The following is a 14,144-nucleotide window of genomic DNA, read 5'->3' as shown; positions in this document are numbered from 1 at the left end:
GTGACCGATCCCCCCCTGGATGAGCGGGCCGGCCCAAGGGCAACTTTTTCATCCGACACTCATCATCCCGGCAATCCAATATCGTTTTGGGATATGTGGGTTTCAACTGACGGCACTTCAGCTTCTTACATGATACATCATCCATCGTGGAAATACCGTAGAGGTTATCCGAGGCACCCGGCTCATATCAGGTGAAGGCTCGCTATCGCCGATAAACAACACGGAACGCTTCTTGTATAACCACTTCAGCGCAGTAGAATGGATACAACGCAAGGGAATAACGCCGTACGAACGAAGGAGGAACTACCCCCGGTTCTTGGCAGACCTGTACCATCGGCGTATGTAGTTGAACAACATTCTCTTCGCGCAAGTGATGGTCACTGTTAGGTAGAGTATGTTTGCGAAGCTCGCAACATGGTTTGCGTTCGAATGGTACTTCCGGTGTCTGGGGAAGAAACAGCCAGAAAGCAAGCGCTAGGACTCGACGTACGTCCGTGGGATAGTCAACAACAAATGTGCACCACCCATGATAACCTTTGCCGCTTAGAAATAGAGCAACTGCAGATGTCATGTTGATTTGTTGCCATGGTATCAATAAGTCACCGTTAGGTGGTTTATATTCAGTTTGCCCACTATTCATATACTGTTTCTCAAGTTGCCTGCTCCTCATCACACGCACAGTTCCCTCCAGCTACTGGTCACTGCCGGGGTTGTAATTGATGGCTATCTCTGGCGAGTCGTGACGACTCCATAAAGTCCGGACTGTGTTGGTCATCTTTGGCATGGCTACTGCCTTCGCACTAGCTGTATTCGTGGGTTCTCTTTCTGCTTCGGCAGCTCCAGGGCAGTCTGAGTGGGTTCATGCTTTTACGACAGGGGTGCAGGAGTGATGCTTGCAAAGACCTATCTACCTTCGGAGCGGAGGCGATGCCACCGATATCCTTCATACATGGAACTCTCTTTGTCGGCGTTATGCTACTGAACCAAGTCTTGTATCTGAAATCGACCAAAAAACCGAGTGAACTAACCCAACAACTCGGAAGCAAACTCTCACCATTGACGAATCAAGAAGATCGGAGACAACCAAGGACTGAAACAGGGCTTATAGAAATCATCGGCACAAGACCGTTGATTAGAGACAACGATTAAGGTTGCTGAAGTTCATTTATGTAAGGCATGTACAGACGGGGGTACACCAAGCCACAGGAGCAAAGACAACACCAACCGTAAATAGGAGATAACAGCTATCACCCGCTCCGTGAACTTCAGCTTCATATGTCAGAGGCTACAGCGTTTACGATGGGCTCATTAGAAACAACATGTGCGCCTACGGCGGAGAGATATGGTGAAAGGCTACAGGTACAAGTACAGTGATAATAAAAAAACGAGAAGAACAACGCCTGATATCTACGAACGCTCGCCCCTCAACCTACGGGCCAAAGCCAAATCTTTAGGCTGAATAGTAACACGCTTAGCATGAATCGCAGCAAGATTAGTATCCTCAAACAACGACACAAGATACGCCTCAGCAGCTTCTTGAAGCGCCATCACAGCAGACGATTGGAATCGCAAATCAGTCTACACACCCGTCAACTCACCGCCTACACATCACACAATACCAATACCAACACACCTTGAAATCCTGAGCAATCTCACGAACCAACCGTTGGAATGGCAGCTTCCGAATAAGCAACTCCGTCGACTTTTGATACCGACGAATCTCACGAAGAGCAACCGTTCCAGGCCGGAATCGATGAGGTTTCTTCACTCCACCAGCAGCTGCCTAAACCACGACTTCAGTCCCATACTCAAACCTCAAATACAGCAAACAACGCTACTCACTGCAGTCTTCCGCGCAGACGACTTGGCTGCCAATTGTTTACGAGGCGCCTTTCCTGTTCAGATCTCAGTACACCGAACAGCACTCGCACCAACAACGGAAACCCACCTCCAGTAGACTTGCGTGCAGTCTGTTTCGTGCGAGCCATGGCAAATAATAAAGGTGAATCGAAGAAGTGGTGGTGGTGGTGGTGGATTGAAGTAACATTACCCTTCGTTTGCCCCCGCGTTATATACAAACACGACGCGTCTGTCCACGTGATGGCCCGCGATGCCCTGAATCAACAAAACAAGGAATAAGCACAGCCACCTGTCGGAGCTACATAAGGCCTGCCTCGTTTGGAAGGAGGTCCCATTGAGTTGTTCTCGTTGCTACTGCCACCACCGCCGTAATTTGTTTACCTTACCTACTACACAACTCGTATCGACATGTCTGGACGTGGCAAAGGTGGAAAGGTGAGCGTTGGCATTGATGGGATGGATTGTTTCTGTGCTGACTGGGGGGGTGGTTAGGGTCTCGGAAAGGGAGGAGCTAAGCGTCACCGCAAGATTCTGCGTGACAACATTCAGGGTGAGTGGAATGGGTTGCTGTCGTTGTTTTTCGTCCGGTGCTGAGTTGGTGGGTAGGTATTACGAAGCCTGCTATTCGTCGTCTTGCCCGTCGTGGGGGAGTGAAGCGTATTTCTGGTTTGATCTATGAGGAGACCCGTGGTGTGTTGAAAATCTTTCTGGAGAATGTGGGTTGGATGTCTTTTCTTTTGTCGCGTTTCTGTTTTTGATGTGTGTTGGTGCAGGTTATCCGGGATTCTGTTACGTATACTGAGCATGCGAAGCGGAAGACGGTGACAGCGCTCGATGTTGTCTATGCCTTGAAGCGGTCAGGCCGCACTCTTTACGGTTTTGGTGCTTAGATGGTTGTCAGTTGTATTCGCCATTGTATTTCTACATGTAATAGCATTATTTATTATCGGTTTTCTCATTTTGCATTAGTGATCTGTTGCTCGCGCATCTATGGGTGGGGCTCTTCGTTTGAGTAGATTATTTTTCTCCTGTCATGGTGTGAATTATGCGTCGGATATCTGTTTCACCGTGGTGTGTAATTCTCTCTTTGTTCAGCGCAACCTTTACCCCAGCTTACTTCCTTGATTCCCGGGAAATTGTCTTGTATGGATCTTCCGACATTTTTCCGGTGACATCAAAACGTTCTTACATGGTTTTTCAGCCAGGGTTGTTCATCTCCGTTACTGTTGTCCTACTAACTTCCTAGCGGCCCATGTTCCCCATATTTATCTAGGAATGCAATGTCCGCTGTACCGAGTATTGAACATGTCCTTCCTAACGAAACTCTTTCTGCCATCTTCGAAATTCTCCCCCTTCCCGTCCTTGCTGACATTGCGCGCGTTTCCCGTCACTTCAAAGCAGTCGCAGAGCGCGTCTTGTATTCTGCCATTCATGTACGAGACACCATCTCCACCACGGACTCTCATCCCTGGCGTACAACGAGATGTTGTGATTCTCTCCTTCAGCGTCCTCATCTTGTCGAATCAATTCGGACATTTCATATCCGCTGGCATACCACAGAAAGGACATCATTATCTGCCCTGAACCTCGAACCGGCTTCAAACAAATTGGCAGCCACTCTTCGAACCCTTCATTTTCTCGATTCTCTCGAGTTGGCCCTTGGTCCTGCCAATATGGCTGCAGCACATCGCACCCACCTTCACCCTATCGAGCGGATAATCCGCGGATGCTACTTCCCACACCTCCGGAGCTGTTCCTTCGGTGCAGATTGGGCCAAAGGCGTCCAATCATATTCCACAATCTTAGACTCATTTCTATCGTCCGTACCGTTACTACGGCATCTGAAACTCTCAGATCACCACGAGGCCTTAAAATTGCGGTCGGACGCTCTTCCCAACTTATCATCTTTCCGCGGTTCCACCGACACTGCTGCTTACATCCTCCCGGGGAGGCCCGTCCAGAGTCTTTCACTCATAGGTCAGGATTCTGATGTCACCCGGGACAATCTCCCGCGATTCACGCACACTACCACACCATTGCGGTTCCTCGACCTATCGGCAATGTCTGTGAGACCTATTCTCCTCCGTAACATAGCTACCTACCTCCCCATGGTAGAGGTTATACGGATAAGACTCACACTGCGTCACACGCTCCACTACGCGCTTTCTGGCATTGTAAGTAATCACGATTATCTGCCCTGTTCGTGCCCTTCCCCTGATGCCGTGTTCCGGAAGCGATAGAGGCTATTGACCGGATTATCGCCCGTCTTGCATGTGTTCAGTCGCTTGACTTTGCTAGACCTTTCGCCCACTGTAGTAGCCGGACTACCTCAATCCAATGGTGACGAGGAATCAGCATTGTGCAGAGAGTGGAGCCGTGCGTGTCCTTCCTTGCGGCGGGTCATTTTTCCTTCCCAGATGGAATGGGCCATTGGGCATGATGGGGTCTGGGGACCCGTCGACTAATCTCACGGGTACTCTATTGTCATTGACAGGCTTCGACGATTAAGCGCTTGCTTTGCAAGCACCCTTTCATTCTAACGCTGCTTCGAAATTTCGGGAAATTTTAATCATCACCGTATATTGATATGTATACAAACAATCAATATGACTCTCTCGGCTCACATCATAAGTCGGAATTGTCCCAGCCATAAACGAACTTCCAACTAATAATTCATCAGTGATGACAGGCGATACATGATGTGACGAATACAAGTGCAATGTAAATTAGAGAAAATACGAATGATAGCAAGATAGTGACGGTAACAACGTCCTGCGTGGGGTATACACTTTTATTCCGAGTCATCTACAAATATGTCATTGTAATGTTTGAGTATTGTTTCGATGGCCTAGGTGAATGTCAGAACCACAGGCTGAATCCAGAATTGTACCCTTACCAAGTTAGAGAGGTCTATTACGGATGCCCCTGCGTCGTTCATCCCGCCGCCGTTCACGCTGGGAAGAATTTGTCCAAACAAAGTCGGTCCGAAGATAATTGACATATTCTGGGCACTCATCATATTCGCTGGCTCGTGAATTATCCTGCCCCGTGGTCTTAGCATTTAGGCGCGACTATCCAACAAAGATACGTACCGATGCAAGTGACCAAGGAAATACTTTAGCGTTGCATAATTCGCATCAGGAAGATCATTCACTCTCTCGTGCAGTCGAATATGTCTTAGCCGGTCATTATCAATCTCTATCATAAGGTTCGACAATGGTCAGTGATCCAAACTCAAAGGACAGCAATAGTTGGACTGACTGGCAGCTTCAATGAAACCATGTTGCAAACTAACGGTCATGAGTGGATCCGGAAGTTCTCGCAACCACATCTTTAGTACGCCCGTTACGTTGTTAATGTCCGCAGACCATTCCGGTGCGTCGAGATTCACAGAATCGAGGTCTGCACAAGGCCCCAGTCAGACGCGACCATTTAAGAGCGGACCTACGTACCTTTATCCAGCTGGTGCTTGAGATTTTGCACTTTACTAGTTGTTCCGCTCAGACGGTATATCCCCGTTATATCCATGCCGTATTTCTCAATCGCTTCACAGCACTTGCGCATGATAGGTGGAACTTCAGCGTCATCCCTCGTCATCTGTTCTGCAAGGTCGACACCAAAAGTTGGTCGACCTTTGTCTGATGTATGATGTCCATTTGAAGACGTGTCGGGTGTGTGCCGATCTCTGTTGTAAGCAGGTATAGGCGGTAAAAATCCTTCGTCGGACGGTCCGTCGCGTCGCGGTCCTCTAGAGGTGGAATTTCCTCGTGCGTACGCATAGTTCTGCATAAATGTTTTGAAGTCCCCTCTGTTATCAATGGCTTCAATGGAGGCTTTCAACCCTTTTGACAGCGTGTTTCCTGACAAGAGTCCTGAGTGATCAGATCTGGCTGAGAGAAAATGACTGACCCTCTTCCTTCGGAGGAACTAACGTCGATCCGTCACTGAGAACGATGCTTTCAAAGAGGAAGGCATATCTTGTGAGATGGTATTGTGTCCCAAGGTCGATTTCGTCGGCACATTCCTTCAAGGACTAGCAGAAGGTAAGTGATTGACCGCAAACCATACCATCTGCTCACCCTGAGGATCCGCGGTAGCTGAAAGTTGTAGTACTCTTGTCTCATTGCCTGGGTATCGGTAACAGCTTTGCGGAATGCATCAGTTGCTGTCGACATTCGAGCCCTGATGTCGTCTTCTTGTCTTTGGATCTGGAAGAAATAAGAGGAGACTACAGGAGAGATGAGATTGACATACATTGCCAGGGTTCTTTCCCTTCAATAGCAGACCTCCTTTTGCTACTGCCTTGCCAATTACCCGTTTCCCTCCCGCACCACCAGGTCTGGCTTGGACGGAGTTATCCTTGAAAGATTCCCCTTCCTTCTGCAAGAGTACGCGTTCCAGCTCTTCGGAGGTTATGTCAAGTCGATTCTTGCTCTTCTCTGTTATTCCTTGGGACTCAATCAATGCTCGCTCGTAACGGCTGGCAAGATCTTTGGTCTACGGAAGCATGAGGTTGTTTTCTTCGTGTCTCATGCCATTAACACTCACATGTTTTCGGTTTTTGTCCACTTCTTTTGACAGCGTTACCAGTTCCTCACTCATCTCGTTGAGTCTTTGAGCAAATCGTAGCCTATTTTCGGACATTTGTTCGTGGATACGCATAGAAGACTGCCAAGCTGTTACGAAGGTCCTATGTTATAGTCAGAAGATGAACAGTGAAATCAAGGCTAATCCATACCCGGCTTTCCCGTCATTCAAAGAATACATTTCGGCGGTTGACCGCGACAGCTTCTGCATGCCTTTCCCATACTCCTCCTCAATTGCAGCTCGCTTCTTCAGAAACACTGCGGCCTCCTATAAAATATGAGAATAGGGATAACACAAAGGCGTAAGCAACTCGCCCTGCACGATACCATGCTTTGCTTTATGCGATCAAGCAGTAACGGGACCCCACACTGAACGCATCGAAGCTCTGTTGGTATATGAGACCAAGATGAGTAAAGAACAACGCACATCCATGTCGCACAATGCCCTTAGCACGTTCTCGTCGAATCCCTGTTCCACCAGACTTGCCGTGTCTCCTGGCACCGTCTCATGAGACTCGCTAATGGCTGTAGGTGTGTCTCGCCATTTGGATGTCGGTGACGGACCGAGAGAATCCGAGCTTGGCCGAGACTGTGGTGATATAGAAAGCGGATGTGAAGAAGATGCTGAATCCTGAACATCGAGTGAACGCATTGGAGGCCGAGTATAGGAAGTGGGAGCAGTGGATGGGAAATCAGATTGGTCGGCACTATCCCAAGTAGAGGAATAGCCGTCTTCAGGCATCTTGTCGTGATGGTGGCCGTTGTACTTCTGGCGCTCGTCCTCGAATACGATTGCCACACCGGTACCTGCAATTTCTATCCAAACTTGAGGTAAGCAATGGTCCTTGCGTCGGCAGCGGATTCAGAATCCACGTGGCTTAGATATTTACGTAATCGATCTTCCTACTGCTAACTTATAAAGTACGCCTCGTCTAGCCTGAGTCCACTCCTGCTGCTCTAGTAGTTCTGATCCTAATTTGCGGTACTACAAACATCATCGGTGTGGAGAAACCAAGTTAAGTACTCACCACCGATGGCATTCGTCTCAAACAACGCTCACTTAAGATCCCATCCAATCCGTCGCCCATCCGATAAGAAACATTTGTATAGTAAGACAAGTGCAAGATCAAGATTGTATAAGTAGATTGAAGAACGCCTGGACTTGAACTCAGGTGCCAGGTCGTGTCATATGAATCGAGTTGTCCTGATTCTACTCTGCAGTAAACATGCGTTTCATTGCAGCTGCGTGGACGCAGCCGACGTAACATTCTATATTTGAAGGTACCCTAATACCTTTGGCCACACATTGAAGCCACACACCTTCCGCACAGTACACCAGCTTCCGTTGGGGTTGTGAACTGATAAATCGTAAGAAGTAGTATACCGGCGACTCAAATGGAGTAGGATGATAGGTAGGATCAAAGACAAACTTAGTCATTCGAAGTCTCCCTTAGAAAGTATATGTATACCCGAGCACAGCGCGTGCGGTTTTTCCCTGACATCTTCCCGATCCTTCTACATCATGCCGGCGGATAACGACAATTATCGCAGGGTCGGGAAACCGAATTCATGACAACGGTCTGCTCGGCGTTCAAGCTACGGGTTTTGAACTCAGTGTTGTGTATCAAATTTCAATGCAAGAGGAGCATACTTTTGGGCGCATGTGGCTGTACAATTGTGCTGGTCCCATAGATGCATGCTACTATAGCGACAGAAGCGCTTATTGCAGTCCACCTGTACGTGAGTGTACCGTCAGACAAAATTGTTCTACAGTGGGAAAGGCATGAACACCTACCCTTTGACGTTTGGTGACGACTTGGTGCATGCAGGCATAAACATCTGCCACATGGAGAATGAAGCACATTAGTTTTTAGACTTCAATGTCAGGTTATCGGTATGGCTGGTATTGCAGGGATGAAAAATGGCTATCCATGGCCTGAGCCAAACTGCATTTATAGAACGTACTGGGCGAGTCTCCGTCCTCATGGCCAGGAGAATATCAGACCGTTCCTAACCTGCCATTTTGTTGTTCACATCTATTTTCATTAACGCCTTCTGGAAGTAGTCGATGAAAAAGAAATGAGAAGAAATGGAACGCAGGGACGGTCCTTGAGGATTTCCGGAAGGTGATGAAAAGGGCTTCGCGGGAAGCCTGTCTTCGCATCAAGAGGTGTACGCATTGGGCGAGTGCCTTCATGTGATCGTGTTCTGTTTGAAACTGTTGGCATTAGTAATTCAGGCGCATGCCGGGAGAAAGTGATCTACATAGGTAATGAGTGATGCAAGTTTGGTGCCCGGAGAATAAAATAAGATAGCCACGTTGACCCAGGAAAATATAAACAGATCTGCGTAATAGTTATATTAAAGATACATGCGCATACAATAAATCGAGTGTTATCACTGGCATCTTCTAAACTACAGCCAATGAGTTATTATAGCTGGCGAATCGACTGAGTACTACACCGAAATGCGTTTCACATATTCTGTACCGTGTCTCCTTCGAATCCAGCTATAGCACACCGGGCGAAATACTTGGCCAGGGCCAGCCGCACTGTCTTCATATGCTCTAGAGCTTCTTTCTCGCCTCCACTCTTCATTCGTCTCAGCAAGACACTTAGATAGTCCCGACCGTAACCTTGACTCGTTCGAGTGGAAAGCTCTTCCAACTTTTTCAACAACTCAGTTGCACTTGCAGGGGAAAAAAGCAGGGCAGGACCTGGGTGGAATTTCGTTGTATTAGTTGAACAGAGCAGGAAGATTTCCGGGTACCTTGTTGTAATAATTCCACCGAATCACAAAGTAATATCGCCCACCATGATTTCGGTGCAACATCATCACGGAGAAGTACGACAAGATCCGAGGCGGCATCTCGAAAATCATGCTGTAGGCGTAACCGATGAAATTGAGAATATCGTATGGCGAACATAAGTCGATGTAGGAAAACGCCCTGCAACCCAGTGCATGTTCCGATTTCATGCAAAGAAGGGGCGATTTCCGAAGTAAATCGTGCAAATATCTGTGGACCTACATGGCTCGGTTAGCTTATTAATAGTATAATAGTTCGAGAGGGGGACGACAATACCGCTGAGAAGATATTCTTCAAGGACACGGTCAACGATACGTCCTAGACCAAACCAATCTTCTGCGGATATCGAGTAGGAAACCGCGAGAGCATAATCCTTTTTGCTGGCGAAGCATTGAGCAGCGATCTAACATCGTTCAGAACCATCTTTCGAAGCGTCATATGCTGACGCTTACCCGGCAAATGGCCCGGCGGGCCGTTTCCCTCTGGAACTCGAAACAGACTTGATTCAGATCTCGCAATGTGCCCACAACGCCCTCCATTTCCCCCTGATTCTCCGCGGACTTTTGCTCTTGTAAGCGCAATGGAACCCTCATTAAGATCTCGTCTCCGCGCTCTTTGCCAACGTTTCCGCAAGAATACATATAAGCAAGTGTGATTCGCCATAAAGTGGGGTCGGAAAGGAGGTATTCGGCGTAAGCCAAGACGTACTGGTCACGCTTGGATAACTCAGATCTTTGTGAACTGCTTAGCTATGCTCCGGTAAACGCCGAATGGACTCACTCTTCCTCTATATCTGTTTCGATAAGTGAAAGTGGGGCCATTAGGTCCGCTAAGTGTGCCGCTAGCCACTGGTCAAGCTGCGAGGCATACGACAGGGCCTGATTAATTTGTGCTGAGAACAGTGCTGAATGAACCATGTCTTCCAAAACGGTGGGGTCAGGAGGCATGGACTCGAGAACCTCTGCAACAACGTCACTGTAACCAGGTGAGCAGACACGTATGGTGAACCGATGACATGGACGTACGGAAGGTCTTGTCGTCGTAGACGGGTATCAACAAAAATACCCCAAGCAGCGCACACTTCCTTCCAATCACTACCTAGTTCTTCACATACTCGCTTAAGAACGTCCACGCGACCTTCAAGAATACCCACGATATCACTGAGGCGATCCCACCAATTATCGAAGTCATCCTCGCGGTCATCTTCAGGAACACGGTCCATTTCAACCCTGAGAGTGTGGACTCTCTCCCTCCAACGTCGCGACGCAAAAGCGAAATCACGCTCAGCACTGTAATTCTGTAACCGGGGTTGTTCATCGATCAAGGGTATGAGTACTTGACTGAGGTCATGTAGATATTCGGAGGGATGATCAGAAAGTGATTTCAAGAAAAACACAGAAGCCTTTGTTAGGCCGCGTATGGTAGCCCTAAGCGAACTTCAGCGAGTAAAGTGCATTTGCTACCCAGAAAGCCTACCTTGTTAGATATGGCCAGAAATTATCATCCTCCCAAGGACGATCGAGACTACTCAATTGATCCCCTTCTTCCGTCGACGGTTCAATGAAATGGATGTTCAACCATTCCATGAGCTCTTCTCCCACTGGAGCATCTTCATAATCGGGTTCAGGAAGGAAGAGGATGACAAACAAGGAAAAGCATGAAAACAGGGATCTATAATGATCGATGGAGAACTGCAACGGTGATGCAACTGCTGTGCGGTCCTGAGAAAACGTGAATATCAGTGCAAAAACGATGTTCCTGGGATTTACGGATAAGAGCGTCCAGTACTCTCTAATGAAATTGACATAATCGATTGAGAGTTTGCGCACGATCGAGAGTAGCTCAGTGTCTTGCGACCTAGAGAAAACAATGAGCCTTTCATTGGAGAGTACGGCACTGATGTGGAATACCATTGAGAATTATCAGCAATTCGGTTTTGGTACAGGGACTGGAAGGCCGAAAAAATTACAATTGTGTCGGTAATGAACTGCACGTGGTTTGAATATGAACGATCGATAATGAGCAATTAGACACACACCAGGCGTCTCTCTGACGTTGGAGCTGCATCTGTGCTGGCGAAATAAAGTGGAATTTCTTCATCTGTGCTCTCTTTTCGGGGTCTTTGGTCATCTGTCTGTTACGAAGAGGTGCATTATGAAACAAGATAAATACGAAGCCATAGTGCCCACCGAAGACGTCAGAAACACAGCTAATGAATTTCCGACTGGCGAATATGACGCCGAAATGGTTTCCCCCGCCTTCACCAAGTCTTCAACATGACCTGCTTCCACCACCGGCGGTACAAGATTGAGATGCATAAAAGACACTGAGTGCAGAAGTTGAGGATGTATTCACGCGGCAGTATCGTGCCAAATGACCGCCTTTGCAGTGCTTTCTCTATGTAACCTTCACACTGGGAAGCGTCACGTCTAGTTCGGTGGTGGCGTGTGGTTGTTGGAGGAAAAGACTGAGCTTACATAATCTCGGCGAGTGGTCCGGCAGCCCTTGCCAGCCTTCACCGTGACAGTTACTGCAGAATTAGATTTCTTTCCAGTATTTTGCTCGGTCATGAGGAGCAATACTTAATTTCCGACTGTAGGCCCTTTTATCAATGTGGTTTGTAAATGCACCCCCACGTTGGCTGATTGATGGACCTGGCGAGGTGACTCACCTAACAAATGCATTTCCTCACACGTCCATTTCTAGTGCGTTCTCGCTGCTTTCCATAACATAGATCACTGAGAGTTTCCAGTTGTTCACCACGGAGGGGGATACCCACACCTGTATGATCTCTCCCGCGAGGATTCAGACGCGACAATCGGATCTATTTGATCTAGGAGAATATCAACACTTTGAAACTGGGGTCAAACACTGTGTCCGAGATGAATTCATTGCCTCGGGTCTCGTGAGGCAGTATGGACCCAACATGTATTTTCCTCCAGACTGATCCAAAGATCCATACGTGAGCTTCCGGGCTCCAGCCTTTGTGAGCGTTATCGATGATGTCCTTGGCAAGTCCACTACACTCATTTTTTGATCTAATGTAATGATACTCACACGATGTAAAGAAGACCTTATGTGGACAAGTCTCATGCCATTCTGAGGCTACGTCTCCCGCGACGCTCTATCCAGCCAATGATGAATCCTTCTGCCGGTGATAGCAGCTCTATCAACAGTCCCGCGCAAAAAAGGACCACGGCAAGTCAAAGCACAAACCGGCATCAATAGCTGTGACAAAGAAGCCTCTTAGTAGTGCAAATACCGACGATGATGAGAGCTACATCGCTTGGGTCTCCTTTCTGGACCTCTTCTATTGGCGCCTTGTTGAAGTTGAAACGTTGAAAGGCTATTCTGTGCCGCGGAATGAAATATCATTTTAGCTCCGGTACATCGCACGTTCTCCGATTTCACCTCGATTATACCTACCTAGTCCATCCACGCGGATAGTGTGATAGGAAGCACTCAGGAGCCCCTGAGGCCATCTCTCGAAGGCCAAAAGCTTCCGTTAGCTAGCTTCATGAGAGTACGACGCTTCGTGGCCCTGGCCAGAGCTCAAGGTTCAAGGCGTAGTACGCGCTCAGATATACCGCTGAATGGGTATCAATACCCGTCCGAAGAAAGGTACACTATTTGTGGGAAAAGAAAGTCAAGTCATTTTCATAGAGCTCGCTGGCAACGATTCTTCCTTCAGAGAAGTCTTGTAGTGCCTTCATTGACACTCCGGACCAATCTGAGGGACGTTACATTGAAAATGACATTCATTGTGGCTTATTCAAGGGCACTCAGTCCTAAATATCTGGCTTCACTGTCACATTGCCGTTCTGTTGGAACTTGGTCTTGGGTTTCCCCGGTTCAGTAGTCACTGGCGCTGACACTGGCACTTCCTCAGTCCTCCAGCTTCTCACGTCTTGCTCCCCACCACTCGCAGGGGTCTCGGCAGCTTTTGATCGGTCAGCAGCTCCATGAAATTGCGGTCGGCCATTGGAACGATTGGCTCGAGGTAACTTTGTTTTGACCCCCATTTCTCACCAGCATGCCAAGATGGGTCAATCCGAGTGGCCTTCGATGAGCGCTTGGACATTCGGACAGGTTGATGGCACCCTTGACTTGATGGACTCAGAACATGTGCTCTCTGCCTCGCCTTCAGTGTCCCTGTAACGAGACCCCACTCGTGTCGCAGGTCTGGAATCGGGCGCCATTGACATCGATGTCTCATGCGTTACATGAAATGTCCGCGGTCGGAGCATCGGATCCAGGAAAGTATTGCCTGTCTTCCATTCAAGGAGATTTTGAATAAGGTCGATCCTTGTTTTCTATCTTCATGAGTCTACCGATGAATTCCTCAGCGCTCAGCCTCCACGAGGCAGTTGAAATAGAATAGGTTTCCAAGCAGCTCGTTCTGGTACCACGCTAGGTATCATGATCAAGGCGTGTCCCACCGGGACGCGAGATAGCAAGAGTCAAGACGAAGTAAGCTTCTTTGCGTGATTCTAAACCCTTTCCCACCTTCCTTCGTTCACATTGACCCTATCAGAGAACATACTTGCCGTACGGTCCAATGTGGTTTAATGCGGCACTAGGAAACAAACAAAGATGTAGGTAATTGCGATACTTTGAAGGAAATTGGATGAAAACAGTGGTCTATGATCCGATATTAATAACGGTGCTCATTCTTCAGTAATTTGTCGACATTTTTCCTGACTTAAAGTTAATGGAAGTAACGAGCTTCGATTGGCAGATAGTCCGGGTTAATGCCAGTGGACCAACACGACCCGGTCTTTCTGCAAGAGCTAATGCCTCAAAAGGGCTGACATGTTGCTATTGGACATTAACGACTGCAGTAAATAGTAGCCTTAAGGAGCGATATCTTACAATGGCTTCTGGAAGTGATT

The 14,144-nt window shown here is 48.0% G+C and overlaps 7 protein-coding genes across 7 annotated transcripts; 3 read left to right on the top strand and 4 right to left on the bottom strand.

Annotated features, from left to right (window-relative positions):
• Window positions 1-13: 13 nt before the first annotated feature.
• On the bottom strand, window positions 14-765 carry BT62DRAFT_243108 (uncharacterized protein). The gene has a single exon (XM_043180193.1). It carries the CDS (start codon window positions 668-670, stop codon window positions 203-205), a length of 468 nt encoding a protein of 155 aa, XP_043037943.1. The 5' UTR covers window positions 671-765; the 3' UTR covers window positions 14-202.
• BT62DRAFT_244040 (uncharacterized protein) lies at window positions 664-1,313 on the top strand. The gene is made up of 2 exons (XM_043180197.1): window positions 664-812; window positions 877-1,313. The coding sequence occupies exons 1-2, from the start codon at window positions 783-785 to the stop codon at window positions 1,147-1,149; spliced, it is 303 nt and encodes a 100-aa protein (XP_043037942.1). The 5' UTR covers window positions 664-782; the 3' UTR covers window positions 1,150-1,313.
• Window positions 1,314-1,407: 94 nt separating this feature from the next.
• On the bottom strand, window positions 1,408-1,988 carry BT62DRAFT_900334 (histone 3; the record flags this gene model as incomplete). Its single annotated transcript, XM_043183414.1, has 4 exons — window positions 1,408-1,578; window positions 1,634-1,783; window positions 1,834-1,895; window positions 1,949-1,988. The coding sequence occupies 4 exons, from the start codon at window positions 1,986-1,988 to the stop codon at window positions 1,408-1,410; spliced, it is 423 nt and encodes a 140-aa protein (XP_043037941.1).
• A 364-nt stretch (window positions 1,989-2,352) lies between these two features.
• BT62DRAFT_899728 (histone-fold-containing protein) lies at window positions 2,353-2,750 on the top strand (the record flags this gene model as incomplete). The annotated part of the gene is made up of 3 exons (XM_043183382.1): window positions 2,353-2,410; window positions 2,467-2,576; window positions 2,634-2,750. Coding segments are annotated over 3 exons (285 nt in total), but the record flags the coding sequence as incomplete, so codon positions are not given.
• On the top strand, window positions 2,732-4,325 carry BT62DRAFT_971128 (uncharacterized protein; the record flags this gene model as incomplete). Its single annotated transcript, XM_043189006.1, has 3 exons — window positions 2,732-2,756; window positions 2,830-4,034; window positions 4,101-4,325. The coding sequence occupies exons 2-3, from the start codon at window positions 3,141-3,143 to the stop codon at window positions 4,323-4,325; spliced, it is 1,119 nt and encodes a 372-aa protein (XP_043037939.1). The 5' UTR covers window positions 2,732-2,756; window positions 2,830-3,140.
• Window positions 4,326-4,479: 154 nt separating this feature from the next.
• Window positions 4,480-7,292, bottom strand: BT62DRAFT_987888 (RhoGAP-domain-containing protein). The gene is made up of 12 exons (XM_043190085.1): window positions 6,874-7,292; window positions 6,762-6,815; window positions 6,599-6,714; window positions 6,409-6,550; window positions 6,115-6,357; window positions 5,940-6,068; window positions 5,770-5,893; window positions 5,313-5,720; window positions 5,122-5,262; window positions 4,953-5,058; window positions 4,757-4,901; window positions 4,480-4,708 (listed from the first exon to the last, which is right to left on the bottom strand). Exons 1-12 carry the CDS (start codon window positions 7,186-7,188, stop codon window positions 4,652-4,654), a joined length of 1,980 nt encoding a protein of 659 aa, XP_043037938.1. The 5' UTR covers window positions 7,189-7,292; the 3' UTR covers window positions 4,480-4,651.
• A 1,628-nt stretch (window positions 7,293-8,920) lies between these two features.
• BT62DRAFT_899793 (uncharacterized protein) lies at window positions 8,921-11,570 on the bottom strand (the record flags this gene model as incomplete). The annotated part of the gene is made up of 10 exons (XM_043183383.1): window positions 8,921-9,162; window positions 9,216-9,470; window positions 9,529-9,655; window positions 9,705-9,984; window positions 10,033-10,227; window positions 10,278-10,679; window positions 10,729-11,109; window positions 11,163-11,239; window positions 11,291-11,372; window positions 11,425-11,570. The coding sequence occupies 10 exons, from the start codon at window positions 11,568-11,570 to the stop codon at window positions 8,921-8,923; spliced, it is 2,187 nt and encodes a 728-aa protein (XP_043037937.1).
• Between the last annotated feature and the right edge of the window lie 2,574 nt (window positions 11,571-14,144).

This window comes from Guyanagaster necrorhizus (genome assembly GCF_019112545.1).
Source record: "Guyanagaster necrorhizus MCA 3950 unplaced genomic scaffold BT62scaffold_18, whole genome shotgun sequence".
Classification (NCBI taxonomy): Eukaryota; Fungi; Basidiomycota; class Agaricomycetes; order Agaricales; family Physalacriaceae; genus Guyanagaster; species Guyanagaster necrorhizus.
This window is presented reverse-complemented; position numbering and strand designations above follow the sequence as displayed.